General features: G+C 54.2%; 1 protein-coding gene and 1 long non-coding RNA gene across 4 annotated transcripts; one reads left to right on the plus strand and one right to left on the minus strand.

Moving 5' to 3' along the window:
* Nucleotides 1-75: 75 nt before the first annotated feature.
* On the plus strand, nucleotides 76-27,967 carry ENDOU (endonuclease, poly(U) specific). Of its 3 annotated transcripts, XM_072798206.1 has the most exons (11): nucleotides 76-9,036; nucleotides 9,428-12,059; nucleotides 17,203-17,325; nucleotides 19,649-19,720; nucleotides 20,194-20,331; nucleotides 20,793-20,964; nucleotides 21,326-21,525; nucleotides 24,638-24,751; nucleotides 25,157-25,263; nucleotides 25,996-26,138; nucleotides 26,823-27,967. In XM_072798206.1, exons 2-11 carry the CDS (start codon nucleotides 12,005-12,007, stop codon nucleotides 26,941-26,943), a joined length of 1,245 nt encoding a protein of 414 aa, XP_072654307.1. In that variant the 5' UTR covers nucleotides 76-9,036; nucleotides 9,428-12,004; the 3' UTR covers nucleotides 26,944-27,967. The 3 variants fall into 3 exon arrangements, with proteins under 3 accessions (XP_072654307.1, XP_072654306.1, XP_072654308.1); XM_072798205.1 differs by having other exon boundaries at nucleotides 76-12,059; XM_072798207.1 differs by lacking the exons at nucleotides 76-9,036; nucleotides 9,428-12,059 and adding an exon at nucleotides 12,124-15,035.
* Nucleotides 10,974-14,952, minus strand: LOC140617203 (uncharacterized). The gene is made up of 4 exons (XR_012017406.1): nucleotides 14,358-14,952; nucleotides 13,355-13,621; nucleotides 11,950-12,091; nucleotides 10,974-11,131 (listed from the first exon to the last, which is right to left on the minus strand). It is a non-coding gene; the product is annotated as an uncharacterized lncRNA (long non-coding RNA).

Here is a 27,967-nt window from a genome sequence, read left to right on the forward strand (position 1 = left end):
TGGTGGGGAGCTGCAGGGGTGGGGGGGAGGGCCTGGGGGAGCGGCAGGGGTGGACTGGGGTGGGGGTCCGGGGGCCTGGGGAGTGGTCCTGCTTTTCATCCCAGGGCCCTGGAGCCGGAGATAAACAGGCGGGTAGGCAGGTGTGGCCGGGGCTGCGTGTAGGGGAGTGGTGATCCCCAGGGGCCTTGCAGCTTCCAGAAATTACCAGGCGATCTGAGGCGGGCCCTGCTGGGCTGGGTCAGCGAAGGCCAGGCCCTCCCAACCCCAAGAGCCCGGGTGGACCCAGATGGGCTGCGAGCCGTCCCGGCGCTGCTTGGTCCCCGGGACTGCCTGCCGTCCACCCCTGACCCCGGGCCTCGGCCGCTGCTGGGCCTGGAGCCCCTGCGAGCGCCACAGTGGTCTGAGACCCCGGTACAGTCCGGCTGCAACTGGCTTCTTGGCCCGCCCCTCCTGGCTGCAGTGCTGTCTGTCCATCTGTCCCTGTCTGCAGCCCGGCTCGGCCTGCTGGGTGGTCCTCGGGGACATGGCCAGTGACAGAAGGGCCGCAGAGGCCTAGCAGGCTCCCGGGAAACCCAGTTTCTTGAGAGGGTCCCAGCCAGCTCTGCAGCATTCAGGCCTCGCCCCTGCCCTCGGCACTGCCTCCCACCCAGGGGGGGCTCCTGTGGGGAAGCCTCAGGCGGGGCCTCCCACCTCTCTGCCTCCTGTGACCCTGAGCCCGGCAGGGGGTGCTGGGCCTCTCTGCCTGGGGGGGACCCCAGGGTAGGCATCGAGCAGCAGGGCCCTCGGGCATCTGGGGGAAGTGGGCCCATACCTGGGGGCTGGCAGGCAGCAGGTGTGGCCCCATATTGCTCAAGTTCCCCTCCCCTCCCCCCTGCACTGCCAGACCTCTGACCCCTGAGGTCGGGACACACAAGCAAGCTGCTTCCGGAGAGGGTTAGAGCCTTTGGCAGGAAGCAGCACAGCTGGGATTGTACCTCCGGTTTCTGAAAGAATCACAGCGAGTTGAGGAACGGTTGCCCGCCTCCATTTCTCCGTCTGTAAAATGGGCATGATGATCTCAGTCCAGCAGCCCTTAGGGACAAACGAGTCAAACTGCGGCTCTGCCTGCAGAGCCCAGGGGACGGCCTTGGCAGTCCTGTGTCCTCCGCCCGACGGGGTGGGTGGGCAGCAAGACCTTGAGTGGAGTTTGGGCAGAGCCCGCTTCTCCAGGGAGAGCCTGGGTAGAGCAGACGGCAGGGTAACCGACTGGTCCCCTTGCCTGTGGGTGGCGATGCAGGACCACGGGGCACGAAGCTTCTGGAGCTGAGCAGTCATGACAGGAGGCCCAAGCCTTGGTGCGTCAGGACTCCCAGGGGCTCTCTTCCCTCCAAAACCCACAGTCTGATGGGGTTTTGGCAAAGGCCGGAACAGCCCGCTGGCCACAGCCCTCCGCTGTCCTTTCAGACTCCAGGGCGAGGTAAGCCCTGCCACCCCAGGACGTGCTCAGGGCTGGGGTCCCCCATCATCGCTTCTACTTTTCTTCTCTGTGGTCACACCTATGTCCTGAAAGAGCTTTGGCCCTGAACCTCCCTTCTGCCTCGGACTGCCCGGCAACCTCCCTGCTGCCTTAATCTCTCGGGTGCACTTTCTGAGCCTGTTGGGAGAGGCTTGGCCAGGAAGACAGTGCCCGGGATGGGCAAGAGGACACAGGCTGGGCGCTGGGACCCTGCTGACTGGGCTGGGTGCCATGGAGGAGGGAAGGGCTCTAGGTCATGGTGGCTTCTTGCTCTAAGGGCCATGGTCACCTTCTCCTCCCTGACTGCCTAGGCATGGGGGATAGGGGTGGGGTGGGGGGCATCGAACTGTGTCCAGCAGCCTGGGCTGTGTGCGGGGGGTCTCCCAGTTGTGTCCCAGCCTCAGGACAGCGATGATGGGAGAATGACCTCATGGGAGTGCTGAGAGAGGGGAGTATAAGATGAGGCCTTAAAAAAAAATCTCTTACCTAAAAGGATATGAAGCAGGGAAGAAGTGTGTGTGTGTGCGCGCGCGTGTATACACACTGTGCCCCAGGGTGGAGGGGGGCAGAATGCAGCAGGTAATTCCTCCTCTCAGATGCACACACATCCCTTAGGCCTCACCTTCTCTGCGAAGGCCGGGACGCTAATCACGGGGTGCACGTCAGGGAGGGTCATGCCTCTCCAGCAGGCCGAACAGGATCTGGTGAGAGGGGAGGGCAGTCTGGGAGCCCGACCGTCTGACCCTCTGGCTGCTCCGGCTTTTCTCCCTGGGAGCCAGCCCTCCTCTCCGTCCACAACCCCCGGGCCTCGGGCCACTAGGCTTCCCCAGCTGCAAAGATTAATCTTTTTACTATTGCTGTTATTCATAGCATTTATCATGCTGGTGGGTTTAGATCTGAATAGTTTTCATCCTTTCCAGCATACTTTCACCTCTATTATTTTTAGTTTTTATTATTATTTTTAAAGATTTTATTTATTTATTTATTCATGAGAGACACAGAGAGAGAGGCAGAGACATAGGCAGAGGGAGAAGCAGGCTCCATGCAGGGACCCCGATGTGGAACTTGAACCCGGGACCCCAGGATCACGCTCTGGGCTGAAGGCCAATGCTCAACTGCTGAGCCACCCACGCGTCCCACCACCTCTATTATTTTTAGACTGATATTAGGGCACATATCTCTACCCCTCACCCCCATTTTTACAGTCAAACTGAGGCACAGAATGATTTGCCCAAGGTCACGTAGCTGGCTAATAAGCAGATGGACTGGAGAAGAGACTGGGTGTGTCTCAGCTGGGCCCGTGCCACGGACCTTTGCTCACCCCTGTCTTTTCCTCGTGCCCCTGGCACTCCAGATGCAATCTCGCTGAACCCCAATGTTTTCTTCTCTTAGAGGAATGGGCCCAGGCATGTGTACATTCCTCCCTCCCTCTCTCCATTTTTGAGATCTTACGTGGCAAGGGCCCTGTGAATGCGACAGGTAGTCCTGGCTTCCTGGAGCTGACCGCCCGGCCGGGCAGATGGACGCGGAGCAAAGCTGTCAGAAGGGATAGGATGCCCCAGAGGACACGTCCAGAGAGGGGTGGATGCGTAGGGCCGCAGGGTCTCACCGCTCACCCCAAGCATTTAGGCCATTTAGGCACAGCTCTGCCTCCCAGAGCTGGGGCTGTTCACCGCTCACTGCTGGTACGAACCACTGAGTATCCCGAGCATCGGACAGTACGGGGCTGGTGGCTGGTGGCTGGTGGCTGGGACAAACCCTGACCCTGCAGTTGTTCTTGGCCCCCATTCCTTCCAGGGACGGACAGGCCAGAATGTAAACGCATTTCTAAATGCAACCTCATTCCCTGCCCCATACGTAAGCACTAGGCTTCTCGCACAGGTGCCAGGGCCACGGGCCTGACCTAAGGCCCCAGCCTGTCCAGTTGCCCTGTTCAATCCAGGCACCCTTCTCTGAGATTCTGGACTCTCCGAGACCCAAGCCCCACCTCCTGCTGCCCGGCAGGACGGGGCACCTGAGGGCAGGTGCGAAGGGGCCTACGGCCTCGGTGATGAATGGCTGTTGTCCCTCCGAGTGATGATGAAAGCTGATCCCTCTGAGAAGCTGAGTCTGACTCAGCTGTGCTCTGAGAGCATTTCTTGGTCATGCCTAGGGACTTCCTGGAGCAGGTGGCCTTGTCGTGGTCAGAAAGGATGCTGTTGCTGGTGGTAGGTGGACACTGGGGAAGGAGCATGGGCCCAGGGACTCCCGGAAGAAGAGGGAGGGTGGCTCAGAGCCCAGATCCACATTTTATGGGAAGGTGTGGGATTCTAGTTGCTTGTGAATGTTCAGACTTTGACCGGTGTGGACCCTGGGTGAAGGAGCCCTACACTCAGGGCCTCGTCTGACTCTGCTTGACCTGTTCTTGGCCCTCGGGGAGAACTCAGGGCCTCAGTTTCCTTACTGGGGTGTGAGCTGTGGCAGCCAGAACTGTTTCTGGGTTGCTGAGTGGAGGAGGCAGCAGGCTTTCCTGGCACTGAGGGGACCATAGCCAGCGTGGAGGGGTGGAGAGAGGAGGACTTTTTGCTGGGGTCATGACAGCAAGGCATTTTTAGCTTACTCTGCCTTCCAGAAAAGTGCCTCGTAAACCGGAGCTTGAGGCAGCACAGGTGGGTGTCAGGGCAGTCCTCCGTGGGTGGCAGTGGGTGGAGCCCAGTGGCACGTGGCCTCGTCCTCAGGCAAGTCTCTTCCTCTCTCTTGGCTTCCTTATTTATAAAGAGGGATTTTGACTAGAAGGACTTGGGATGTTTTCCCACTCTCAGTGTCTTGACTTAGGCTGCTCAAGTCAATGGAAGAGATGATGGGGCACAGACCCCTCTTGGTCATCAAGCTGCAGACTCTCTGGGCATCTTCCCAGGGGTGGCCTCCCGCCAGGACTGTCTGAGGCAGGGAGCGTCAGTTGCAAGCCATTTTGCCAGAAGGATTTTCAGAAAGTCCCCTACCCTTAAGTATTGCCACCTGCCTGAATTCTGGTTGTAGAAGGCCCTTGTTGTGTAGATACATAACTTGGAAAGATTCTGAAGATCAGCCTCCTAACCCTTCTCGTGGTCACATTTTTTTTTTTAAGATTTTATTTATTTACTCATGGGACATACACAGAGAGAGGCAGAGACATAGGCAGAGGGAGAAGCAGGCTCCCCAAGGGGAGCTTGATGCAGGACTCGACCCCAGGACCTTAGGATCAGGATCTGAGCCAAAGGCAGATGCTCAACCACTGAGCCACCCAGGTACCCCTCTCATGGTCACTTTAAGGGAGAGATAGGAAGGGAAGAGTCTGAGACAACGCATTAGGGGAGTTTTGTTACCCAGCTCCGAGCTCCCCCCAGATGGAAGCTTAGTCCTCTAGGCTACAGCCCTGCCCCCAGAAAATAAGTGGTTCCCTTTGGCAACCAAACCAGGTGAGTTAGACAGTGTGACTCACTGAGAGTCATCTCCCTAAACTTGGAAATACTCAAAAGTGACATGCTTGAACATACTCAAAAGCACATTATATTTTTAAAATACGAATTTGGTTTTAAAATTTATAAAAAGGAATCACATTATGAAGAGTTTAGAGAAACTGCCACTTTCTCATGCTTCACGTCTGTCTTAAATGTCATTTTCTTTCACGGAGGCTTCCCTAACCATCCTCTCCAAACTAGATCTTTTGTGGCCCTGCTTTTTTTTTTTAATTGAAGTATAATTAGCGTACAGTGTTATATTAGTTTCAGATGCACAATATAATGATTCATCAATTCTGTACACCACCCAGTGCTCATCATGTAAAGTGTACTCTTTAATATCACCCCCTTCCCCCCGCTACCCACCGCCTACCTCCCCTCTGGTAACCGCCTCTTAGTCTCTGTATTGAAGAGTCTGGTTTTTTTGTTTGTCTCTTTTTTCTTTGTTTGTTCATTTGTTTTATTTCTTAAATTCCACATATGAGTGAAATCATATGGTGTTTGTCTTTCTCTGGCTGACTCATTTCACTTAGCATAATACCCTCTAGATCTATCCATGTTGTTGCCAATGGCAAGATTTCGTTCTTTTTTTGTGACTAATAGTCGGACTATATAAATATAGATATAGATATAGATACATCTCCCTCTTCTTTCTTTCTTTTTTTGTTTCCCCTCTTCTTTCTTTATCCACTCGTCCATCTGTGGACACTTAGGCTGCTTCCATATGCTGACTATTATAAATAATGCTGCCATAAACATAGGGGTGCCTATATCTTTTTGAGTTAGTTTGTTAGTTTTTGTTTTCTTTGGGTAGGTACCCGGTAGTGGAGTTATTAGAGCACGTGGTAATTTTATTTTAAAAATGTCGAAGACTCTCCATATTGTTTTCCAAAGTGGCTGCACCAGTTTGCATTCCTACCAACAGTGTAGTAAGGGTCCTTTTTTTTTTTTCTCCACAATCTTCACCAACACTTGTTATTTCTTGTCATTTTGAGTGTAGCTGTTCTGACAGTTGTGAGGTGACATCTCATTGTGGTTTCAGTTTGCATTTCCCTGATGATGAGTGATGCTGAGCATCTTTTCGTGTGTCTCTTGGCTATTCTTATGCCTTCTTTGGAAAAATGTCTATTCAGACTCTGCCCATTTTTTACCTGGATTATTTGTTTTTATGATGTTGAGTTGTATAAGTCCTTTATATATTTTGGATATCAACCCTTTATCAGATGTATCGTTTGCAACTTATTTGCAAATATCTTCTCTAATGGTTTCCTTTGCTGTGCAAAAGCTTTTTATGTTGGTGTCGTCCCAATAGTTTAATTTTGCTTTTGTTTCCTTGCCAGAGGAGAAATAGCTGGAAAAATGTTCCTATGGCTGATGTCAAAGTGATTACCGCCTATGTTTTCTTCTGAGAATTTTATGGTTTCAGATCTCACATTCTCACAGTTAGGTCCTTAATCCTTTTTGAATTTATTTTCGTGTAGGGTGTAAGAAAGCGGCCCAGTTTCATTCTTTTGCACTAGCTGTGCAGTTTTCCCAACAGCATTTATTGAAGGGACGGTCTTTTCCCCGTTGTATATTCTTGCCTCCTTTGTCATAGAATAATTGGCCATAGAGGTGTGAGCTTATTTCTGGGTTCTCTGTTCCGTTCCATTGATCTGCGTGTCTATTTTTGTGCCAGTACCATCCTGTTTTGATTACCGCAGCTTTGTACTGTATCTTGAAATCTGGGAGTGTGGTACCTCTAGCTTTGGTCTTCTTTCTGAAGATTGCCTTGGCTGGCCCTGGTTTTTGAAAACACACATTTATCTGATCTTGTTAGGTGCCAGGGACTGTTCTAAGAGCTTTGCCAGTATTACCTCATTCAATCTTCACAAGAGCCTTGTCAGGTACTCTTACTTGCTTTATTTTACAGTTATGGGGAAAACCAAGGCATAGAGAGGTCAGGAAATGTGCCCAGGGGTGTATAGCTGGTGAGTGGAAGAACTGGAATTCGAACCCAGGTAGTCTCAGCATTGTGTTCTGCTCCCACAATCACAGCTTTCTGTGTGCTTCTTGGGTTGTCACCCTCCCCTTCTGGAGGCTGAGCTGTCCCAGCATCCGTTTTGCTTGGCGAAGTCAGGTGAATGAGCCAATGCTGAGAAAGGAGGAAATTGCCTATCATCCACCCCCCCTTAGACACTAATTATGACAATTTTGAAAGGTCGTAGATCTTCACACGATGGGTAGGAACCGCTCCTGCCAGTTCCACTGTCGTCTTTGTTGAGGGCAGAAAGGCCAGCTGTGCCAACGCACCCGGGGCAAAGGGCTGGTGAGGTGCTTCGTGCCAGGGCCTGGCTCTTGCTCGGCTGCTTCTAGCTCGCCCTCTTGCCTTTGCCCTTGCTCACTCCCTTGCTGTCTCTCCGAACCTCCTTATCTCTGTCTGCCTGTCTCATCGCTTCGCTTTGTTCCTGTCTCTGCCTCCAGACCCTCCCCAAACCTATTGGGGTTTGAGGACATGAAACAGAAATTTTATTTTATAAACACTATTAGGCAGCGTAAAAGAAACATTAGCACCACTGGCAAAAAAAAAAAAAAAGAAGAATGTATGGAAGGTGGTTACTTAGGGATCCTAAAAAGTGGGATAAGGTTGAGGTATATTGTAATATTCCGTTGTGAAGTCAGAAGCTGCTGGAATCCCAGGCCCTGTCAGGTCCCTGCGTTGGCTGCCCCTTGCAGTAGTGATGCCAAGGGGCTGGCTTGGGGGTTTAGATGCCCCTAAATTTCCACCAGTTCCAAACAAACATGAAATACTACCCCAAAGGGTGTGTTTGCTATGAAAACATAACTGCACGATGAATGCCAAGACCCCATTTCCACCCACTGCCCCCAAACCCCCACCAGGTGCAAATTAAGAAGCTTCTTAATCCCAAAGAGGGATCCATCAGCTCTCTGTTTTGTTCATTATCTTCCCTTGAGCCTTTATAACAAGTGGGGCTGGAAGGCTCAGTTTGCTCATTCATTTATTCTTGGTCCCTCGTACATGTTGATGGTTATTTAACATATATTCAATGACAAAACCAAACAGTAGAGGGGACCTGGGAAGCGGACTCCCTCTCCAAAGGAATTTCAGAGGGGAGCTGAAGAAACAGGCTGTATGGATGAAAAATTAAATGTCAGTGCAGGGCTTAACCGACGTTGGCAACAGCACCAGAGGTGCGGTGATGTGTCAAAGGCACCTGGGACAAATATCAAGAACTGGGTCCACAGGCGGGAGGGAGTCCTCTGGCTGGAGGGCTGAAGTCAGGCCTCATGGAAGGGTGGCCTTGCTCTGAGACCAGAGGTGAGTAGGAGATGGACAGGACAGGCAAGGGCATGGCCGGTAAAGGAGTGGCCTGGGGTTTGACCAGCAGAACCAGAAGCACAGCCTGGGACTCCGGTGAATGGCCTAGGTGGCACGTCTGACTAATGCATCCAGGACAGGTGGAGAGGGTGATGCTGACTATCAGGGCTGCCCACAAACCTAAAAAGAAATACCTGGATACCCTACTGTGGTACACAACACACAAATCAATGTGAAAGAAAACCACGCATGGAGCCGCTCTAAAACTCATTCATGAAGAGGGAACTACAGACTGAGGTGGTTCACAGGGGACCAGGTGTGGGTGACTGTCCTGGGTCTCTATCCTGGGTCACTTCCAGGCCACGGTGGGACGGAGGCTGGAGGTCTAGCATCTTCAGGTGCCAGGGGTCCCCCTGGGAGGCGACTCTAGGCCTTACCTGTCCTGGGCCAGCTGCAGGGCCCCTCCAGTTTTGGCCTTGTGCTGAAGTGACGCAACCCTGGCTTCACAGAGGACAAGGATGGTGGGTGAGCCGGCCTCGGCATATGTCCCCTTTGGTAGTTCCCCAGTCCCGTCTCTCCCATAGCCTGCTGGTCCTGACCCCTCACCACCTTGGTAGCCCCACAGTCCGATGCCAAGCCTTCTCTGTCCTCCAGCCCACAAGAAGCCAATAGGTTCTAAGAGCAGTTTTCCAGCTGGGCCTGAATCCTGCCAGTCCAGTGACAGCACAGCACCAGGCATACTAGTGAGTGCTCAGTAAATATTTGCTCATGCAACTCCCATTCCCCACATGGCTGATGGCCTGGCTGCCTCTTGGATCCTTGCCCATGTGCCTTCACCCTCCACAGCTGCACCCTGTCCCCACTTCCTGATCAGAGGAGGCATCTCTGTTGGTGTTCTCATCACGGGAATATCACTTCCCCATGCACCTGTCACCACCCCCTCCGGGCCCCAAGTGTCCAGGACCCAGCCTCCTGGGACTCCTTTTAACCAAGGGTGGAAAGCCCATGTGAAAACCTAACTGGGGGAAAACCTGGAAAGCAGAGCAGCAGAGCTTTCTGTCCAGACCAGGCCAGCTGCTGTCTGAAATACCATTTGTATGTTAATTTTAAAAAAAGATTTTATTTATTTGGCAGGGAGAGAGAGCAAGAGAGCCCAAGCAGGAGGAGCGGCAGAGGGAGAGGGAGAAGTAGGCTCCCCACTGAGCAGGAGCCCGACATAGGACTCGATCCCAGGACCCTGGGGTCATGACCTGAGCCGAAGGCAGATACTTAACTGACTGAACCACGCAGGCGCCCCCGAAATAGCATTTAATGCGTGTATCTCTGTATACATCAATGTGCATCTAATTGACCTTGAGGCATCTTTGCACAAGTGCACAGATGTGTGTTCCTACGTTGGCTAGCTGGATTTTTTCCTACTGTCCTAACGACTTTTCTCCATGTCAGCACGTCTTGGCTTACACGGTCCTGGGGTTTGGGAGTCAGATCTGGGGAGCAGGGATGAGCAGCCCTGAGAGGCACAGAGGCACGCGAGCGGAGGCAGGACAGCCTCTTAGGGCTGTGCAGGGCTTGCAACTTCCTAAGAGATGTGGAGCCAGGTGACCACTGGGGTCCCTTCAATTCCACGTGGTCTGAGCCCAGACCACTTTGTGTCGGACCCCAGACGTGATGAAGCGGTTGTTGATGTGTTTTGTGGGCCGACATGGCATCAGTGCCCATTAGGGTGGCATCTGGTTGGAGGCCCTGCTGCATAACTTACTGAGGTGCTCCTGGCTGTACCTCCCAACCTTTCTGTGCCTCAGTTTCCTCCTCTGCGAATGAGGCTAACAATAGTACTGTTAAGGGTTGTAGTGAGAGTGGAGGAGAGGGTGCATGGGAGGCTCGTGGAGTGTGATACGCCGGCACATGCTCCATCGGTGTTGGTGGTTGTCCTTAAAGTTGGAATTGTGGTTCTTGTTGGAGGACCCAGGTCTTTCAGATGCGCCCTCTGGCTCAATGGAGTCAGTCTCAACCGTCCCCCTACTGACCTAAAATTCCCCTATTGGGAGGGGGCACCCCTGCCCTGGAAGCTCTACCCCACAGGCAGCTCAGCTGGACAGGGGGCTGCCCTGGCCAGACTCCACACATCCGGCCTCAGCCAAGGGCCCTTGGAAGGCACCGTCCACCCCAAAATTCTGAGGCATTGTTCTCCTGGCCCAGCCGGAGACAGTCTCCTTTATTCCCTAAACTAACCAGAGTCCGAGATCCCCATGGGTGCCACCAGCCCCCAGGGGCTGCGGGCTCCTGCCAGCAGTGGCTGCAGCCTGTTCTCCTGCCCCAGCAGCCAAGCAGCCTTTCTGCTCCCACTTCTTCAACCAGCCACCCTCCTCCATGGAAGGTCCCAGCTGACGTGTCACCTTGCAAGGTGGCTTGCCGCAGCTGTCCTCTGCACCCCGGAGCTCCACATGTGGTCTCATCCCCACACAGCGAGGCTGGGGGATTCTCCTCAAGCAACCTTGGTGGCTCACCCTGGGCGTGGAGGGGGAAACCCCAAAATGAACCTGGGAGGGATTGTCAGGTCCAACCCCATCATTCCAGAGATGAGGAAACGGAGCTCAGTATCCCACATTTCAAGCACTCCAGCCGAGGAGGACACGCTCCCCTACTTCACTCCTGGAAAAAAGTCACTATAGACTCAATGGTTTATCAATTTTGCCTTTTTATGTGAGAGTTCTCTTTTACTGAAGTCTGAATGTCCACGCAGTGCTCTTTCTGGAAAGGGCATTTCACTTAGCAGATTTTACCTTTCTAGGAGGGGAAACTTGGCAGCCCCATGTTGCTGTGCTTCTGCTCTTGGCCCTGGGGAGGAAGGAGTGTCGAGAAGGGGAGGGTCCTCGGGAAGATGAGTGTAAGTAGGGGATGAAAGGAGTGGGCTCCTGGACCCCAGGAGAGGAAGGGTGCGTCCTCTGGCTGCCTCTAGGGCTCTTGCCCACCGCTGGCCTCGTAAAATTGGAACCTGTGAGAACCTGAAACCTGTAACCCCTGAGATGCTGACTCAGCAAGAAATAGAGACCATTTGCAGCTATTTCTGGGGTGATTTAGCTACAGGTGGTCTGATGCTAATAAGAGGGGCCCTCATTTCTGACCCACGTGTCCTATGTCTCTCCTTGCACTGACCTCAACGCGGGCCTGAGCTCTTAACTGCTTGTCAGGTTTATAATGATCCCCTTATTAAGTTCCTCAGATTAAGCACCGGGAACTCAAAGATGAAGCCAGCCTGCAGCTGCTTGGAAGGTCAGGACAGTGGCTGGCAGGTCGGTGGGTGTTTGGAGGACATCACCCAAAGACAAGCCCATTGGCGCTCACACTTTGGCCGGAGAGCCCCGTCTCCCCAACTAGGCCCATCTTGAGGTGCCAGCTTGCATGACCTATTTTCTGGCTACGAACAGCTCGTATTACCTGTTCTAAACATCTGGAATTACCTGCCTGCTTAGTCACCTTCCCTCTGGCTTCCAACACCTGTAGGGCTCCACCCCCTCTCCACCTCTTATCCATCCGGGGTCCCTCCCTCCCCTTTTTCTTCCTGAAGGATCTGGAGGTACCAGATCCACAAGTTCTGATGTCTTTAAAAGGATCAGCCTGGGAAATAAGGCTCATTTGAGAGCTGTGACATTCACCTGACTCTAGTGAAAGTCCCAGAGCCAATCCACTTGGGGCTTCCAACCGGGCACCATGAAGGCCTGTGTGCCCCTGATCGTGGCCGCGCTCTGCAGTCTGGCCTGGGCTGGTAAGTCATCATCTGGTGGGTGTGAAAGGGCCCTGCAGAAAAAAAGCAGCCGGTTAGGGAACCTGGTAGGGGGTGAGCATAGTGGGGCAAGGGAGGGGCAGCTCTGTCCTAAAGCCATGGAGCACCTTAGACCTGTCCGTGTCAGAGTCTAGTTGTCCCTGATGGACTAACCTATGGAAGCCCCTTCTAGACTCCTTGGAAGACTAGACCCAAACATCCCTCAGTCCAGCCTGACTTTGGATCTCACCAGGGTTTGTCTGTGGGACCGCTGCCGGTGCTGTGGCCTGCTGGCTTTGAGTGGCCTGGCTGTCCTTGGTCACTCCCTCCTCTGCCCCAGGGGCAGGTGAGGTTGTTTGGGGTGGGGCCTTGCTCTGGGTAAAGCCTCAGGAGAATGGGCAGGCTCAGGGGGAAAGCGGAGGAGCCCTGGGCCGAGAGCTAGGCTGAGGGCTCTCTAGGCTGTACAAGTGGGCAGAGGAATGGGTCTTGGACCCGGTGTTGGAGGAAGTAGAGCAGAGAGAAGGATCCTGGCCTCCAGAGACTAGCGGTGCAGGGGATGGGACCTGCAGAGGAACAGCACAGCTCTCTGTTCAGGGGCTGTGCAAAGTGCTGATGCTGATGTGTTAGTTGGCGGTTGGTTAATGGGTGAGTGGGAACGAGTGCCAAGGGAGGGGGCTGAGCTGAGAGGTGTGGGGACAGCCCTCCTCCGCCCAGAGGACAAAGAATCAGAGCTTGATACACATCCCACCCAACCCGGGCTGGTCCTAAATAGGACCCTTGTGAGGATTGATTAAGACAGTGAATGAAAAAGCATCTTACCTGGACTGAGATCTCAGTGAGCTAGGTTTTTTTTTTTTTTTTTTTTTTTTTTTACAGTTTAGTCTTTTCTTTCTTCTTTCTTTCTTTCTTTCTTTCTTTCTTTCTTTCTTTCTTTCTTTCTTTCTTTCTTTCTTGATTTTATTTATTTATTTATTCATGAGAGACAGATTGAGAGAGAGAAAGGCAGAGACACAGGCAGAGGGAGGAGCAGGCTCCATGCAGGGTGCCCGACGCGGGACTCGATCCCAGGTCCCCAGGATCATGCCTTGGGTCAAAGGCAGGCGCTAAACCGCCGAGCCCCCCGGGCTGCCCTGAACTGGGGTTTTGATTGCGATCATGCTTATAAATCTTCCTGGGAGCAATGTCTTCATTTCCAGTCAGGTTGTGTATAAGGAGACCCCTAGTGGGATTCCAGGTTCAAAAACCTTTGGAGGAGAAAGCTGTTCCCAGGCCCCCGCAAACTTGGGGGGACCGCGTACCTCTACTCTGGCCCCACCGTGGAGCAGCTGGGAATCAGCTCCGCCTGGGCCATGGGTGCTGGATAGCCAACAGCAAGGGCGTGAGAACTTCCAGCTCAGTGTGCAGGAGTGGCCGCTGGGTCGGTGCACCCCGCTCTCAGGACAGGAGGGTGGCTTGAGACCTTTGGGGGTGGTGGACACCCCCAGGGGCAGAGGCCACAGTAGCTTCAGAGGTGCAGGTGGAGCCCTTGCGCCTGGGGTGGTGCCCGGGGTGGTGATGGGGCCTGGCTGTGGGATGGATGGGAAGTCGGGTAGGCCTTCTTTCCTAAGGTTGGGGCGGGGTGGGGGGAGGCTCGGCTCTTGTCTCTCCGGGTTCTAGCATCCCAGAGCTTAGATGCAGGAATATGGACCATATGGAGGAATCACTGGTTGTTCCAAATGAACGAGGCAGGAAGCTGGTCCTGGAAATGAGCCTTCTTGGTGCGCCCAGTCTCCAGGGAAACAGCCTCTGGGGCTCCCGGACGGGCACGGGTGTGGGATGCTCCAGCCCTCAGGGTGGCTCAGGGGACCACAACAGGGACCTCCAGGCTTGGGACCTGACTCCCCTGGGGGGCAGCGCGGATGCGGGTGGGCGTTCTAGCATACGGCCGTCTTGGAGAGCGCGGGGAGCTTGGGCATCTCCTGAGAGAGGGGAGGCCCTAAGCCTTTCAAGGGGGGGCTGGAGGGAAAGCCTGAGTCTGAGCCGGGCAAGGCCCAAGTGAAGAAAGGCAGAGGCCCGAGAGCCGGGCGGGAGGGCTGCCGAGCAGTGACTCAGCACCTGGCCAGCGAGCGAGGCACCCGCAGAGCCCTGTGTGGGCCGCAGGCACAGGGTGGGGGCGCCCCAGTGGAGTCAGGGTGACTGGCCTGCTGAGTGTCCCCAGAACAGCACAGCGAGACGCCCGTGAGGAAAGTCCCTCCCACCTCTCCCGTCCACCCCCCAAGCCCCAGGTCCTCTTGAGCGGACGGAGTTTCCAGGGGTTCTTACGGGGACAGGGCTCTTGAACCGAGATGAAAAAGTCCACTGAGCCGGGGCCGGTGGGGGGTGGCCTCCTGAGCTCCCCACAGCTGACCATTCACGTGGCGCCCTTCTCAACTGGTGCCAGCGGCTGGAAGGAAGTGAATTCTTTCCCGGGACCCTGCTGATCTGGCCCATTGTAAGCCTTGCCCTGATTTGTCTGAATTCTCTCCCTTTGGACTCTGGGTGTCCTGCCAGGCTGACCGGGCAGGCAGCTGACCGAGCCTTCCTCCCGGCCTAAAAATTTCCCCCTTGAGTTCTTTGCATTCAGGTTCCAAGGGAGCATCGTTTAAGATTCAGGAGGTGTTCCCCTGAGCCTGAAGGGACCAGCGGCCTTGGGCCTGGTTGTTTTCGAGAACAATCCACTGGATCAAAGGCCTGCCTTCCTGGCCACATTGGAGGCCCCGGAGGCAACTCGAGGCTGCCTCAGGACCTGGTTAACCTTGACCTGACACCTCTTTGATGTGCAGAACACAGGCTCATAGCAATGATGTCAGCTAGGAAACTGTCAGCCACCTAAATGCCCTGACACCCCAGTCTGAGGGGCGGCCCCGCTGAAACCCAGATTAAGCACGTGGCCAGGGAGACTGCTCCAGCCAAGGGGGCACGGAACACCGTCACTGTTTATCTAACCACCGTGTGTTGCTGGTATGTGTCATTCCGTACCAAGTGCTTTACCAAAATCAACATATTCGAGTCTTAGAGCTGTTCTGTGAGGTGGACTCCATTGTTATGACACTTTCATAAACAAGGAAACTGAGGCACAGAAGGTCAAATAACTTGCCCAAGATCTTCTAGCTAGAAAGCAGCAGGACCAGAATTCCAGCTCCAAGCAGTTTTGGCATCGGAGTCCAGGTTCTCAAGCCCCCCCTGCCCTGCTATGCCACCCTGATTAATACTGTGTAAACCCTAACCCCACCGCCCAAGCCAGTTTAACTAAACCCGTGTCCTTGATATTCACCTCCCACCCCATCCAGGCTTAAGTTGAGGTTCCGGACCTGTGTGGAATCACCACCAGAACCGAGTCCCAAAGCAAAAGTGGGATCATTTCCCTTCTCCTAATCCTGACACACTCTTCAACCCAGAAGTTGTCTTAAACCTACCCGCCCCCCCCATCCCTTTCCTCCGCTAAGCATCGGTGCAAAATTGTTACTTCATCAATACATTTAACGAAAGCCCAAATCCCAACCACAACTCTCAATCTAAAGCAAATTAGGTTTCGGTTTCTGCGTTCATTACAAGTTCCGACTCTCATGGCAACCCTGACTCCGGTCTTGACATCCTCCGTAGCCCACAGCCTGGCCCCTAAACCCAGCCTTCCGAGATCCAAACCTCAGGAACCTCAAGTGGAAACAAAGACTCTGTAATTACCCTTAAAGCTCAAAGTGGAAGGAAAGGGCCCCCAAAGCCAGCTGTCGCTCTGGCGTGCTCCCGACGCTGTCTTTGCTGGGGTGGGCATTTGTGATTTTAGGAGTGGTAGTGGATTTGTACCATTTCTTTCAAAGGCTTTTTTGTCCATGCCCCGTTGGGACCAAACATTTGCTTCTGCGAGCCACGTGGCTGGAGTAAGGGATGTGGTCTGTGGTTACACAAGGGATCCGATTCCAGAATCCAGTTCTCACCCATACTCGCCTCATGCCCTACCCAAGCATGAACTAATTCAAATGCATGCCAAAGACTAGAGGAAACAGAAAGTCGGGACCCGGGGCACACAGGGTGCAGGGGAGACCCGACGAAGGGGAACAAAGAACAAACCAGCAGAAGACCTAAAAGGGACAGGATGAGAGGAAGGGGGTGTCGCAGGGGAGAGGGCAGGAGGGATCACTGAGACAGCAGTGACTTACCTTCATCTATGGGACAGATGAAGGGTGGCCTGTGGGTCACCACCAGCACACAGACTTCTTTCATTGGTCTGCCTGATTTTTTTAAAATTATTTTTAAAATTTTATTTATTTATTCATGAGACACACACACACACACACACAGAGAGAGAGAGAGAGAGAGGCAGAGACACAGGCAGAGAGAGAAACAGGCTCCATGCAGGGAGTCCAACATGGGACTCGGTCCTGGGTCTCCAGGATCACACCCTGGGCCGAAGGTGACACCAAACCTCTGAGCCACCTGGGCTGCCCTGATTTTTTTTTTTTAAGGTTTTATTTATTTATTCATGAGACACACACACACAGAGAAACAGAGACATAGGCAGAGGGACAAGCAGGCTCCCCGTGGGGACCTTGATGTGGGACTCAATCCCAGGACCCCGGGATCACACCCTGAGCCAAAGGCAGATGTTCAACCGATGAGGCACCCAGGCGTCCCGGTCTGTCTGAATTTTGTAAAAATTGGAAACTGTCACATGAAAATTCAGGCTTCTCTTGAAAACCTAGAGGCTCTAGCAACACTGAGCCTGCATCCCAATATGGCAGGAGTGGCTGGGACCGATGGTGGCTGCCAATTTCAGACCGAACATCACTTCCAAGTTTGTCACGATCCCCACCTCTTCCTACCACCTCCCCGCTTCTTTACTTGCTTATATTAAAGGTCTGGCCTCCCTGGGCATTCAGGTTTGTGATCCTCATCTATATTATGAGCCCTGCGGTATAGGGTGGGTGGTGGGTGGTGGGTGGTGGGCGGTGGGGATGAGGCTTATACTGGTGCATGGGTGGCTGTGCATATATTTCTCCTTGCAGATAGCAACGATCTTTCCTGCCAGGTGGGGCCCCTGCCCCTGTCTGCAAACCCCACTGCAGGGGGCACCTCGATGAGGAGAATGGGCTCCTCAGAGAGCTGAGTGTGTGACTTTTACTGCTCATAGGAAACTTGGAGTCATGCGCATCTCGCTGTAATGAGAAATTCAACCGGGACGCTGCCTGCCAGTGTGACCGCCGGTGTCACCGGCATGGGGACTGCTGTGAGGACTATGAGCACCTGTGCAGTGGTGAGGCTCCTCGTGGGGGGGAAGGGTCCAGGAGGCACAGCGGGCCAGGCCATGCCCATGGCCAGAGTGCCTGAAAGGACGCTGGCTTGGGTGTCCAGCAGCTTGGAGCAGGGTTCAAGCCTGGTGGTGGGGCTCAAGGGGCCTGAGTGAGGACACTGAGGGCAGAGCAAAGGTCGGGGATTTGGCCAGGACTTGTCCCAGATACTCTAGGATGTCCCCAGTGTAAGACCCCAACTTACAAGGAAATGGATGTTATTTACCTGGATCATCTGTCTGAAGGGTCAGGATTAGCGACACTATCTTGAAAGTTTAAGTAATTCCCCAAACGGCAAAATGATAATTAACCATAAAACATTAAGATAGCACGTATTACATTCCCCATCTCGTTGTTCAACACTTTACGTTGCAACAGTGTAAAAATGGAGTCGAGCTTTCCAGCTTGTGTGCCGCCAGGAAGACCGCCCGGCGTCACAGGGACTGTTGTGATTCACACCACTCGTCCTAGCATGAGTGGACCCAGGCGGCTGCAACATCTCCAATCCGTCATTCCCCGTCCAGTGATTAAACGGCACACACACTGCTCTCAAGAGCCCCTTGTTTCTCTGCTACTCCAACAACATAGCTTTAAAAAATAATTTTGAATAATCCCCTTGTTTGGAAGCTTCCAGCGTGTTAGACCGCCAGATAAATGGTCTGCTTTGTGCCATGAAGCCTTGTGAAGTTCACTGTCAAACCATGTGCCCTGACCCTCAGTTTGCAAAACGTGATCACTGACTGAAGCCACGGTGGGTAACGGCCAGCAAGCCCACGGCATATGGTGGTGCAGGTTGTGCACTGCACAAGGGCACCTGTCGGAGAAGGCAAGTTGACCAAAATCGAATCTGTACCCTTCTTGCTAGTCCATGTGCCTTGGTAAAGAGCTGTGTCTGCTGAGAGAAAGGAGTACCTTTTTCCAGTTTTCCCAAAGGTGGTACCTGCTGGCCCAGCCATGTGCCCACTGAGCTGCTTCCACCTCGAAGGAACCCTCATTCAGTTTACACGGAAACACCATCTCTACTAGCTGAAATTTTGTTGGTCCGGCCCGCGTAGGGAAGCCCTGGTCCAGAGCTCAGGGCCAGAATCAGAGCCTGCCGCCTTCCCCCGCCCGGTGCCCGGCAGATCCAGGGGAGCCTGTGCGCCTCGGACCATCGGGCTGGCATCTCACGGCGCGGACAGCACTTAGCTTAGGAGCCAGTCCGTCTCCAAGTCTGATTTGCAACTCCGAATCCTTTTCCGGCAGGAAAAATACAGCTGATGCTTGAGACTCTAAGTCAGCCCTTGAGAGTCTCGTTAGCGTGACATGGGCTGGGCTGAGGACCCCGTGGGTTGTCAGCACTCAGAACACGGCCTGGCACGAAGTCAGTGATCAGAAGAGGTTTGTTGGCTCGATGCATCATCGGACCCGTGGTTCCGATGTTCCTAACAGGACACTACCCGGAAAACTCACCAACAGCCTCTGAAGCTCTTTGGAATAGTGTTGCTTCTTTGGGGGAAGTTCCCCCACTGCGTGAGGGAGAGGAGCCCAGAGTCCCCAGGAGCATCCTTCCTCCTCCTCTCCACCCACCCTGCTGGTCCCAGAGCCCCGGACCACAGTCAGGCCAAGGGAGCAGGGCAGCAATAGGAACCTGCTTTTCTGGGCACCCCCCGCCCCCCAGTCTCCACCGCCATTGCCAAGTGTTGTAAAGAAAGAAGGGAAGTTGGTATCGCAGGAAACAGTTCTTAGTCCCCGAGCGCCTGGGTGGAGTTCACCCTTGACTGGGACTGGGACTTATGGTAGGTAAGGGATGTTCCCTAAGTGACCTGTTCCCTGTCATTTGGAGATGCTCGAGCCTCTCCGTCTGTCAACTTAGGTTGGAGAGAAGTCGTACCCACACGGGAGGTGTCAGTCCAGAAGGCTCCACTTCCCACCCCCCCCTCCTCTTTGTGCCACACTGGACACCAGAGCGTTTGAGGGGCAGGGAGAATTGTCGCCTGGGCAAATTCTTTTATTTATTTATTTATTTATTTATTTATTTATTTATTTATTTATTTAATTTTTTTTTGCCTGGAAAATTCTTGTCACTTTTTAATGACAGCCTTCAATGGCCCATCCCCTCTGTCTTCCATCTTCAGTTTGTCTCCTTCGTCACTTGGTACTTACTCCTTGTGCCTTAGCCTCTGTTTTGTGTCTCCTGCCCCTGCACTGCTTGTCCTGGAGGGGAAGGGAAGGAACCCCCCTCTCCGCCCTCTGGCGGTGGGGAGCCTGGGGGGTGGTGGCCAGTGACTCTACTTCTCTGACCTCCAGTGGAAGAGGATCCCAAGGAGCCCGAGCCATTCCTGGAGCTGGAGGAAGAGATGTTGGAGGCCCCCCCTGGCCGTGAGTCTGCCTTTCTAAGGGGGGGGGCTTCAGGCTAAAAGAAGGGGTGACCCAGAGATGCAGCCACCCTGGTGGCAGCAGGCGCAGGCCTAAGCCAGGCGGACCCTAAAGGCAGCGCAGGGCGGCGTAAGAGGCCGTGCCAGGCAGCTGGGGGGGGGCGGCGGGGGTAGGCAGGAAAGGGCGTCCGGGCCTCTGGAGGGAAGTGGAAGAGCTTTTATTTTTAGAGTGGGAAACTTTGCAAAACAACAGGCCCCAAAGTAGTGTTCGGCCTCTCGGAAAGGGCTTCCTGACCCAGAAGGGTGTGCACCAGTTCAGCTTGTTTGTTTTCCTTCCCTGGAGATCTTGCACAGGAGCGGGGAGGGAGTGAGGCTGGGGGGGGGGGGGTGCTGGAGGCACCCCCCCCTCCCCCCCCCCAGGCTGGCCAGGCGACCTCTAGGGGTCTGCCCTGGACTCACGGCTCCCTGTCGTCCCAGACTTGTACTCGGCACCCAGCTCCTGCCAGGCCCGCTGCCACGAGGCCTTCGACAGGCACCAGCCCTGCCACTGCGATGCCCGCTGCCCAGAGTTTGGGAACTGCTGCCAGGACTTCGAGGGCCTCTGTGGCCACCACGGTCAGTCTCCCGCTCCCTTTAGCGCAGCCCCCGAGCCGGAGGAGCTCTCCGGGGCAATGATGGTTCTCCAGGTGGGGCCCCTGGAGCCGCAGCATCCGTATCATCCGGGAATGTACTAGAAAGGGAGACCCCAGGGCTTCACCCCACACCTACTGAATCAGAAACGCTGGGGGTGGGCCCACTGCCCTGCTTTGGCAAGCCCTCCAGGTCACTCTGGGGCATGCCAGTCTGAGAAGCTTCCAGGAGGAGGGGGGCAGTGTGGCCACTCTGTGGGCAAGGCCACGTGCCGCTTTTAGGTATCCTCTAGGCGCTAGGCCCCTGGCCTCCGACCCCTAGGGTGACGGACTGCGGCCCCGCTCCCTGGCTGCCGGCTTCTGGAAGGTGCCCAGAAGAGGGGGCACATGGAGGCCCCGCGCCCCCAGGCCTTCCTGAGGCTGAGACAGCCCCCCAATTCCTCCCAGAGGGCTTCTCCTACAGCAGTGATGCCATAACCAAGGAGGAGCTCCAGAGCATCTCTGAGAAGATCTACAGGGCGGACGTCAACAAAGCCCAGAAGCAGGACATCATTCTCAACAGCCAAAACCGCATCTCGCCCTCGGAGGCCAGAGACCAAGTGGACCACTGCCCGGAACCGTGAGTCCCCCCAGTCTTCCCGCACGGTGGCCCCCAGCACTGCCACCCCGGGCCCCCCGCCTTTGCTTCTTTCCACCCTGGCACTTTTCCCCTCGGGGCAGGCAGGATCCAAGGCAGAGAGAAAACGAGGTCCCCAGAGGCAAATAAAGGCATTTTGAGGGACTGTGGGCGTCCAGCTGGGAGGGTTTCCTGATTGACTGGGCTGCTGATGGAACTGGCCTTCCGAGGGCTGAAGCAGAAGAAGCTTCGAGAGCGTCTCCAGGCCCCCTGCGTTCGCATGCCCGCCCCGGCCTGTCTGGCGCCCCGTGGGGTGGGGGCCGCTCCGTGTTCACGGCGTTGGGCCTCCCTCCGCCTCCCGCAGGCTCTTCACGTACGTCAACGAGAAGCTGTTTTCCAAGCCGACCTACGCGGCCTTCATCAACCTCCTCAACAACTACCAGCGGGCCACGGGCCGCGGGGAGCACTTGGGCGCGCAGCAGCTGGCGGAGCAGGACGCCTTCCTCGGGGCGGTCATGGGCACCGCGGTCCTCAAGGAACTGGACGGCTTCCTCCGCCAGCAGAGTGAGCCCCCCCCCGCCCCGGGGCAGGGCTGGGGAGGGCCTGGCACCCCTGCGGCGCCGCGGGGCAGCTGAAGCCAGCAGCTGGGGGCGGCCTGGGGGCCAGTGGCCGACGGGGAGGGCCAGAGAGGAGCCCGGGCCGCCCCGGGCGGGCCTCGAGCCGAGGGAGCCTCCGTCTGCTTGGAAGTCGCCTCTCTTTTGATTGACTCGGAGCTGCGTCCTTTGTCCCCACCACTCGCTGCTTCAGTCTCAGGGCCTCTGCAAGAGGGGGAGTCACCCCACCCCACCCCGCCGGGCCGGACCCCTTCCTGGTGGGGGGCCTGCAGGGTCCCTAAGCCTCTCCCCCACCCCCGCTCCGGGTCCAGGAAGGATGCTGACTCTCCGCATCTTGGCTGGGGAAGCAGCAACAGAAAATCCCCAAGAGTTCCAGAGGGGCCTTCTACCGGGAGGGGCTGTGGCTCGAGGGGCTCCAGATAGGGAGACGTTTGAACCAGACCAAAAACGGTTTGAGGCGCAGAAAGGCAGGAGGTGGTGCTGGTCCGTGTGCAGGTCCTCTCCTCCACGCCGGGGCCGGCCCTATGGGCAGCTGTGTCCTGGCCTCTGCCCGGGGCTCGGGGTGGCTGGTCCCACCTGCCTGCCGTCCCTTTCCCCTTTCGAGTGAGGCCCAAGGAGGTTGGCAGGTAAAGCTGGGGACACGCGGGCAGCCCCTGTGCAGAGGGCGCGATCCAGCACCGCCCCCTGCTGCTCCTCCGCAGCAAACACAAGACACAACTTGGAGGCCGAGCAGGCCCGCAGGCTTCTCAGGGAGAAGCAGCAAACCCTCCCCTCACCGCCCCAGGCTAGGTGACTTGTCTGAGATGAGGCACCCAGGGATCGATCCCATCCCAGCCTGGGGCCAGGCTGTTCCGTTACTATCCTGCCCTCACCCCTCTCCCTGGCCAAATCCAGACTGTCCTTCAAGCTCTAGCTCACATCCCGCGTTGCTGACGCTGCACCTGCCCCAGCCCCAGCGCGCCACTGGCTTCCAGCGTGTCCTCAGAGGTCGGGGGGCCGAGGGTGGGGGGCGGGCAGCTCCACATAGCCTTGGGCCACGGAGACTCTACTACCACTTGTTAGTGGTGTGAGCCTGGGCAAATTAGCTTACCTGTCGGAGCCTTATCTGTGAAACGGGGTCTTGGCGGGTTAATGCACATGAAGGGCTCAGTGCAAGGCCTAGCACCGGGTCAGCGGTAGCCATCCGGAGGGTGAAACCATTGTCTGCTATTTTGTGTACATTTTGTCTCGTTTTCTGACCGTGTTTTAAGTCCTTGAGAGGATGGAATGTGTCTGGTATCTCCTTGGTATCCTCCACCCATGAGTCTGAGTAGCAGTTGGTACCTTGTGGCTCCCTAAGTCAGAGCTCCGGCCCCGACTTTCTCATGGGTCCCACCTGCCTCTCCACCCCCCGTGGTTCTCTCATGCATCTACTCAGAACTTAGTGGGAAGAGGGCAGCCCGGGTGGCTCAGCGGTTTAGCACCGCCTTCAGCCCAGGGCGTGATCCTAGAGACCTGGGATCGAGTCCCACGTCGGGCTCCCTGCATGGAGCCTGCTTCTCCCTCTACCTGTGTCTCTGCCTCCCTCTCTCTCTGTGTTTCTAATGAAAAAAAGAACTTAGTGGGAAGAGAACTCATGGTTCCCACCCCTCCTTCCTTGGTCTTTCTCATCCCATCAATGACACCACAGTCCATCCCATTGCTCAGGCCTGAACCCAGGAGTTATATTCTATTCTTCTCTTTGCCTCACGGCTCCCCGCCTCCTGTGCCTCCATCAGGAATGTCCATCGCACCCTCCTTCAAAATCTACCCCCAGTCCGCCCACTTCTCAGCCCTCCTCCACGGCTGCCACCACTCCTTCTGGCCTGGACGATGTGTTAGCCTCAAAACTGATCTCTCCGCTGCTCGTACGCCCCACTGACTTTTTATATACACAACCAGAGTGAGCCTTTAAAAACAAAGCTATCACATAATTCCCCTGCTTAAAAGCCTTCGGTGGCTTTCTCGCCTCCGAGAAGCTGTAAAGTCCTTCAGAGACAGTTGACATGTGTAATGGTCACATGGGCTCAAGTGCCGTTTCTACCTCTTATCGACCCTGTGATCTCGTGGGAGTTACACAACCCCAGTTGGCCTCAATTTCCTCATTTCTAAATTGGGGGTAATTAGCACCCACCTTATGTGAAGATTCAATGTGAGGACTGGAAACACTTAAGATAGTTTGGGCCCATAGAACGTGGTTAGCAATTCTAAACTCTTTTTGTATTATTACTTTGTGACTGACACCCATCCGTCTGGGCATGGCTTGCCAGGCCTGATCGCTCCTACCTCTCCGACCTCCTGTCCTTCCTCTCCTCCCTGCGTTCACTGTGCTCCAGCCACCCTGGCTTTCCCTTAGCTCTTTGAACGCGAGGCCCAGGTGGTCTTAGAGTCTTGCTCCTGCTGTTCCCTCTACGCAGAAGAAACTTTCCCCCGATGTTGTGTGGCCTATCCCTTACCCTTCAGAGGTCTCTGATCTATGCTACCTACTCAGAGAGGTCTTTTTGATCTTCCTTTCTAGAAGAGCTCCCCAACCCAACCCACCTCTGGTCATCATGGGGTACCCTGCTTTATTTCTTTCATAGCACTTATCTGCAATCATATTGGTTATTAGCTGTCTCTTCCACTGGGAGGGAAACTGTGAAAGCAGGGATCCTGTCCTTGCTATTCCCTGTTGAATCCTCAGCCTGTAGATATGGCTTGGCACAAAACAGGGGCACTGTGCATAGTTATTGAAAGGACAGTTTTTTAAAAAAGATTTTATTTGTTTATTCATGAGAGACATGGAGAGAGAGGCAGAGACACAGGCAGAGGGAGAAGCAGGCTCCCGCATGGAGCCTGATATGGGACTCGATCCTAGGACCCCAGGATCTTGACCTGAGCCGAAGGCAGACGCTTAACCACTGAGCCACCCAGGCACCCCATTGAATACATTTTTGGTTGAAACCCTGTGTCTCTTGATGTGCTAGAGCAGGTGGCCCTTCCCTGCTTCCTGGGACCTGGTCCTGCCTTCCCCTCTCTTAAGTCCTCTATGTTCCTCCGCGCAGATCGCTATAGCTCAGAACAGGAGTTTGTCAACGACTTGAAGAACATGTGGTTTGGGCTCTATTCAAGAGGCAATGAAGAGAAGGACTCAAGTGGCTTTGAACACGTCTTCTCAGGTGGGATCATTTTGCTTGGAAAGAAAGAGTTGGAGGAATGAAGAGAGACAGCTTCCCTCAGGAGTAGGGCAGCATCAGGCACCGATGAATCGGCTGCCAAGCAGCTAGCAGAGACAGGCATGTCCACTCCCAGGCCAAGAGGAAGGGGTCTGAGCAACTGTTTTTGAGGAACCGTCTTTTCTGGAGTTTCTGAAGGGGAAAGGGGACCAGATGCTGGGGCTCCCAAAGGATACACATAGGAAGAAAAATGTGTTTGGGGGTGTGGCTCTCTACTTCTGCATGGTCCTCTGGGCTATGGGCATTCTATGAGCCAAAGTCCGAGGAAGGCGGACAGCCTTGGCATGGGAGGGGCAAAAGGTGTTGGAGGGGAGGCCCATATCACCCACCTTGAACTCTTTATTATAGGTGAAATCAAAAAAGGCAAAGTCACCGGCTTCCATAACTGGATCCGCTTCTACATGCAGGAGAAGGAGGGCCTGGTTGACTATTACAGTCACATCTACGACGGCCCTGTGAGTACGGAGTGTGGACCCCGTGGGCTGGAGAAGCCTTATTGGTACCCAGACTTCCTGCCCTCACTGCACTCTGAACAGCCACACTTGCCTCTCACCCTGACTCTTGTTGGCCGCCTAGTGGGGATTGTGAGGATGACTCCCCTATCTGCCAGAGTTTAGGCAGCCAGGACCCGAGATTCCCTTCCAGTGAATGCTCCAGAGCTGCAGAGAGCAGGAGGCAGAGAACACTGTCTCTGGATGGGAGGCTCGGGGCAGGGGAGGACTCTCAGATGGGAAGACGAGTCTCAGAGATGTGTAGTTACCCCCTGCCTGAATTTCTTTAGAATGTGGCCTTGGCTAGTCTGAGTTCAACTCCATATATTTTATTTAAAACAAAAGAGAGAGACCTTTGCTGCCCTGTGCCAAGAAATAATTTGGGGACAATAAATTGTCCCTCTCCTCCACATGTGATAGCCACAAGAAACAGTTATGGTTTCTGCTGCCCTGGTACCAGTCACAGGAGTGCTGGCTCTGGCCTCTCAGGGAGATGCACAGCTCCAGATAGAGGATCCAAGTCACACTCAGACACCTTAGCAGGGCAGACTGTTCCCTTGGTCGATGTCACAAATCTAGCTTCCCCAGAAAACTCACACAAGCACCTAATGGGCCCTCACCAAATCTTGGCCAGCTGCTACCATTTGCCACCTCTCTCCTCGTGATATTCACCAGGCCCGTTACTACCTTCCACAGTGGGATTCATACCCCGACGTGCTTGCCATGCAGTTCAACTGGGATGGCTACTATAAGGAAGTGGGCTCAGCTTTCATTGGCAGCAGCCCCGAGTTTGAATTTGCGCTCTACTCCCTGTGCTTCATTGCCAGGCCAGGCAAACTGTAAGTACTGGGCCAGCCAGGCTTGGGGAGCAGGCTGGGGCCACATGCTGTTTGCAGCCAGGACAGTCGGGAGAGCCAGATTCTGCAACTCATTGGCTTGGACAAATCACCCTTCTGGACGTCAGTTTTCTCACTTGGGAGATGAAGTTGTTAGATAAGACTGTGGTTGTCAAACTTTATTTAGCAGCAAAACCACATGAAATCTTGTACAGAACCTTCATAGATGAAACAGTTAGAAATGGAGTCGCCCTGGGGCTCCAAGCCTCTCTGTTTGGTCTCCAAGGCTGAGAGGGGGAACTCGAAAGCCCCAGAGAGTATAGCTTGAAACCACTGGGCTTCACCTTCTAATATTTGAGGACTTTGGGTCCTAATACCTCTGAGACCCTGAGCAGACATTTAATTTCAGGGCATTCAGCTCTAGAATCTGAGATTTTAGAATACTGCTCTGGGAAAGATGAGGAGCAATGTTCTTTAGGAAGCTAGAGAATAAGGTATAGGTTTTGAAGGGCTGCCTGGGCATGGTGAGTGGGAGACAATGGCTGGAGAAAGCTGTGACGGTTCTCTTGGGGGCTGTTCAAGTCAGGGTGGAGCCCTTCTACATGGGTTGGGCTTAATCTTCCCATTCAGGGGATGGGCATGGAAAGACACGGTGGGCCCCTATGACTTGGCCATCTTTCCCCACAGGTGCCAGTTAAGCCTGGGTGGGTATCCCTTGGCCATCCAGACCTATCCCTGGGACAAGTCCACCTATGGAAATGGCAAGAAATACATCGCCACTGCCTATGTGGTATCTTCTACCCAATAGAGCTTGGAGCCAGCTAGGGGCATGACGGCAGTGAAAGTTCTTGCAGGACTCAGGTGCTATCTGCTCCGGGCTGGAGGGGGATGGAGGAGACTGGGAGGCATTCCTAAGTTTAGAAATGCCTTTAGAAATGAGAGAAAAGACACACACAAAAAAGAAAAATGCAGAGAAACACTCAAATCTTTGTGCTCCAGCATTTTGAAAATAGAGTCTACACAGAGAAGATGGGAGCCTTCTGTAGCCCTTTGCCCGGATGGGAAGTGAAACCATAGACGAGTCCTCATATTTCCTTTTAATGTAAAGGGAAGTGGTGGGCTCTCTTTCCTCTTTTTTGGAGTTGGTGAGAGGGCAAACCTGATGATATCGTTACTGTGAAGGTGTTTTCAATTGTTCTTAAGAAGAACAGCAGATAAAAATTCAAGGTTACTATAATGGCTGTTATCATACACAGCTCTGCAAACTGCAATTCAGCCCTATGTTGGGGCCTCAAAGAACTCCAGTCATGGAAATCAAGCAGTGGGTATTTGGTGTTTTCTAGGGTTATATCCTCTCAGAACAGGGTCTGGGAAAATTCTCATGCTTGATGGAGAGGATAATGGGTTGACACAGTGAGTGAACTTGGGAGGGAGTGAACTTCTCCAGGCCTGAGTGTTGTTGCAGCCAGCCCAATGACTCCATCAAGAAGCTTCCTACTTGTAGATGTTTAGTGCAGGTACAGAGGTATATTTTGATCCCACATATTTTGTGAAAGAGTTCCCCAAATAGGAGGAACATTTTGCATCAGAAGGAAGGAACTTACAGCTTGGTGACGTTAACAATTACTTTAAGGCTTACCCAGAAGCCATAATTTGCTGGAATTACTTTGGAGTTAAAGACCAGGGAGAGTGGGGTTCCCTGTTCCAACCTCAATTATGCATTTCTCCTCCCCTGACCTCAGGGAGAACTAGATGCTGTCCCACAGAACTAGGCTGGAACTATGGTTTACAGAGATTGAGTCTCCAATTAAAGTCATTAAGAAAAGTTGAAA

The sequence above is a fragment of the Canis lupus genome, chromosome 25, assembly GCF_048164855.1.
Source record: "Canis lupus baileyi chromosome 25, mCanLup2.hap1, whole genome shotgun sequence".
Classification (NCBI taxonomy): domain Eukaryota; kingdom Metazoa; phylum Chordata; class Mammalia; order Carnivora; family Canidae; genus Canis; species Canis lupus.